This window comes from Asterias rubens, chromosome 1, assembly GCF_902459465.1.
Source record: "Asterias rubens chromosome 1, eAstRub1.3, whole genome shotgun sequence".
Taxonomy (NCBI): Eukaryota; Metazoa; Echinodermata; class Asteroidea; order Forcipulatida; family Asteriidae; genus Asterias; species Asterias rubens.
Genome location: NC_047062.1, coordinates 26,677,241 through 26,679,702, shown reverse-complemented (window position 1 = coordinate 26,679,702; position 2,462 = coordinate 26,677,241). Strand labels below are relative to the sequence as shown.

At 40.7% G+C, this 2,462-nt stretch overlaps 1 protein-coding gene across 1 annotated transcript; it reads right to left on the bottom strand.

Annotated features, from left to right (window-relative positions):
• Positions 1-424: 424 nt before the first annotated feature.
• On the bottom strand, positions 425-1,799 carry LOC117291604 (dynein light chain 2, cytoplasmic-like). The gene is made up of 2 exons (XM_033773424.1): positions 1,293-1,799; positions 425-1,197 (listed from the first exon to the last, which is right to left on the bottom strand). The coding sequence occupies exon 2, from the start codon at positions 1,176-1,178 to the stop codon at positions 900-902; it is 279 nt and encodes a 92-aa protein (XP_033629315.1). The 5' UTR covers positions 1,179-1,197; positions 1,293-1,799; the 3' UTR covers positions 425-899.
• Positions 1,800-2,462: the final 663 nt, after the last annotated feature.

The following is a 2,462-nucleotide window of genomic DNA, read 5'->3' as shown; positions in this document are numbered from 1 at the left end:
AATTTTAATCCGTTTTCCAATATTGTTTTCCTTTGTGTGTCCCCATCAGACGCATCCTTCTACTAATGTTGCCACATGCAGTGCCATGAGGCAAGAACCCCGAGTCTACAGCAACGGTTTTCATCAACACATAAGCTAATATTAAAGATAATATTATAATAATACTATTGTGATAAAGAAGCACATTTTCATACCATACCCCAAGAAGCTTTGTAGCATCAAATTTTCATCTTAGGCTGTCTTTGATACTAAATTATCATTAAGAAATCTCAGCCAGAATGCTTGGGTCATGTGACACTCGTTTACATCCCGCCCCGTTACCCGGCTCCCCACTCAGTGATGATAGGAACACGCAATTAAGCCAACATTGAATGGGGCCCGGAGGCGGGGGGGGGGGGGAGGCAACGGGGTTGCTGGTAGCGTATTCGTTAATAATACGTAAATAATGTTTGTATGGTATAACTACTATCAGACAGAAAAATACTCATTATTTAATGATCTGTGTTGATCGACTGTCAGGCCATGTCACAAAAGCCAATTGAGGCAACCAGCTCCAGGCAATTTCCAACAAGAAGTACCCATCACAGATCAGTTTTCTTATCATTTTCTTGTGAATGGTATACATCTTACAGCATAGAAGATTAAGGCTTTGTCCTGCAGAAGTATATGCATTGCAAGGGACTCCAAGTTGTCTGAAAACATTGCCCTTATGTTTAGTGGCATGGCCTCAAACTTCACGTTCAAGTTGCAACTTCAAGTTTCAATGTTATGGTTCGCCCAAGCGGCAGTAATTGTTGCTCCACTTGTAAATGCATAGCGAAGTCCCACATTATAACATGGCGGATTATCCACTATTTTCTACACAGGAGAAAACAAAAGCCGCTAGAAATATTCACCAGTCATCCCGATTTGAACAGCAATACAGCGACTTGGCCGTAGTAGAAGTAGATAAAATGCTTAGTTTCATGAGTGACGTAACTTCCAAAGTTTCTACCCACAATACAGTGCCACGTAGGGTTGTACTTCCGATCGAACTCTTTCTTGATGAGTGCTGCTATGTCCTTCTCTACGGTGTACTTCTCCATGGCTTGAGCAGCGAACTGCACCACGTCTTCCTGCATATCCTCCGACATATCCGCATTCTTGATGACGGCTTTCTTTTCCGATTGTGTTGCCATGGTTATGGAGATGCCGTTGCTATAGAAATAAAGACAAACAAACAAATGCTTAGAAGTACCAATTAATCGTTATCCAAATATTGCGAGAAAAAGCTTGGACAGGGTTGTTTTTACCTGATGAAGAGATCACCGATGCAGCCTGACTTCTGTTCCTGGATTGGTTTCTATTCCACTTAACGGCTTATCAGAACATATCTGGGCTTTAAGTTTATTTATATAACGTTTGATACTCCACGTTAATGTTGCGTACGGGTAAAACTAGCCTTGGAAAAGACGGATGACAGACACCAAGCAAAAAAACTGTTTGATTGGTTGCCGAATCATCAACCTGTAGCCTGATTGGGCAGATGGGAACATCCAGCTACGGTAGCTTGTATCTATTCATCTTTTGTCGAATGCTGTGGCACAATAGCATTCAATCATTATTCTTACGGCTGGCAATAAAGGCCGAGTCATGTGTTAAATAACACCATTCAGCCCAGTTTGGGTGGAAACACCAACAAAATATTATTGTCCATCCGTTATATTTTGAAGGTCAGCTTTGGAAAGAAGGTTCCACTACCAGCGTACGTGTTATTTGCACCAGCCTTGGTGATGGCCAAGGTTAAAGCTTGAATTCAATGAAGTATTAGCGAAGGTTGAACAGCCGCAGCAGATCGTCACGTTGCAGCCATCATGTTAAATCCAATGAAAGCACAATCTATCAATGACGATGTCGAAACTAAGCCCTTTTTTCGGCGACGCAGACACAGTTTTGTTTGTACTCTAGTTTACTTACTTATTTCATACCAAGCTTCCATAACAATAAGAACCCAACTTACATACCAACACATACATGCATTAAAGGGACACATTGCCTTGGATCGGGAGAGTTGGTGTTTGAAAGGCGTTTGAAAACCATTTGTAATAAAATGCATGGTTATGGTTGGAAAGATGTTTTAAAGTAGAATATAATGATCCACGCAACAATTATACCTCGAAATTGCACAGTTCTCCTTATACTAACACGGCACGCCGTTTTGTTGACTCCACAGAAAGGCCAAACATCATGGTTCTCAAAATAAAAGGAAAACCACGTAATTTCGAAGCATTTTGTGGATGTATTCTACTTAAAAATCTTCTTACCAACATGCATTTTATACCAAACGGTATTCAAACGCCCTTCATAGACCAACTCAGTGTGGAAAAAGATAATTTCTACACTCTTTGAGAAAGATTATGTCCAGAGATTGTTTGTACGTTGTTTGGTGAACCCAAGGATTCAAATTGAAGCAACGGTTCAGT

Coding starts and splice junctions, on each gene's coding strand:
- LOC117291604 (XM_033773424.1), bottom strand. CDS start 1,178: ATGGCAACACAATCGGAAAAGAAAGCCGTCATCAAGAATGCGGATATG.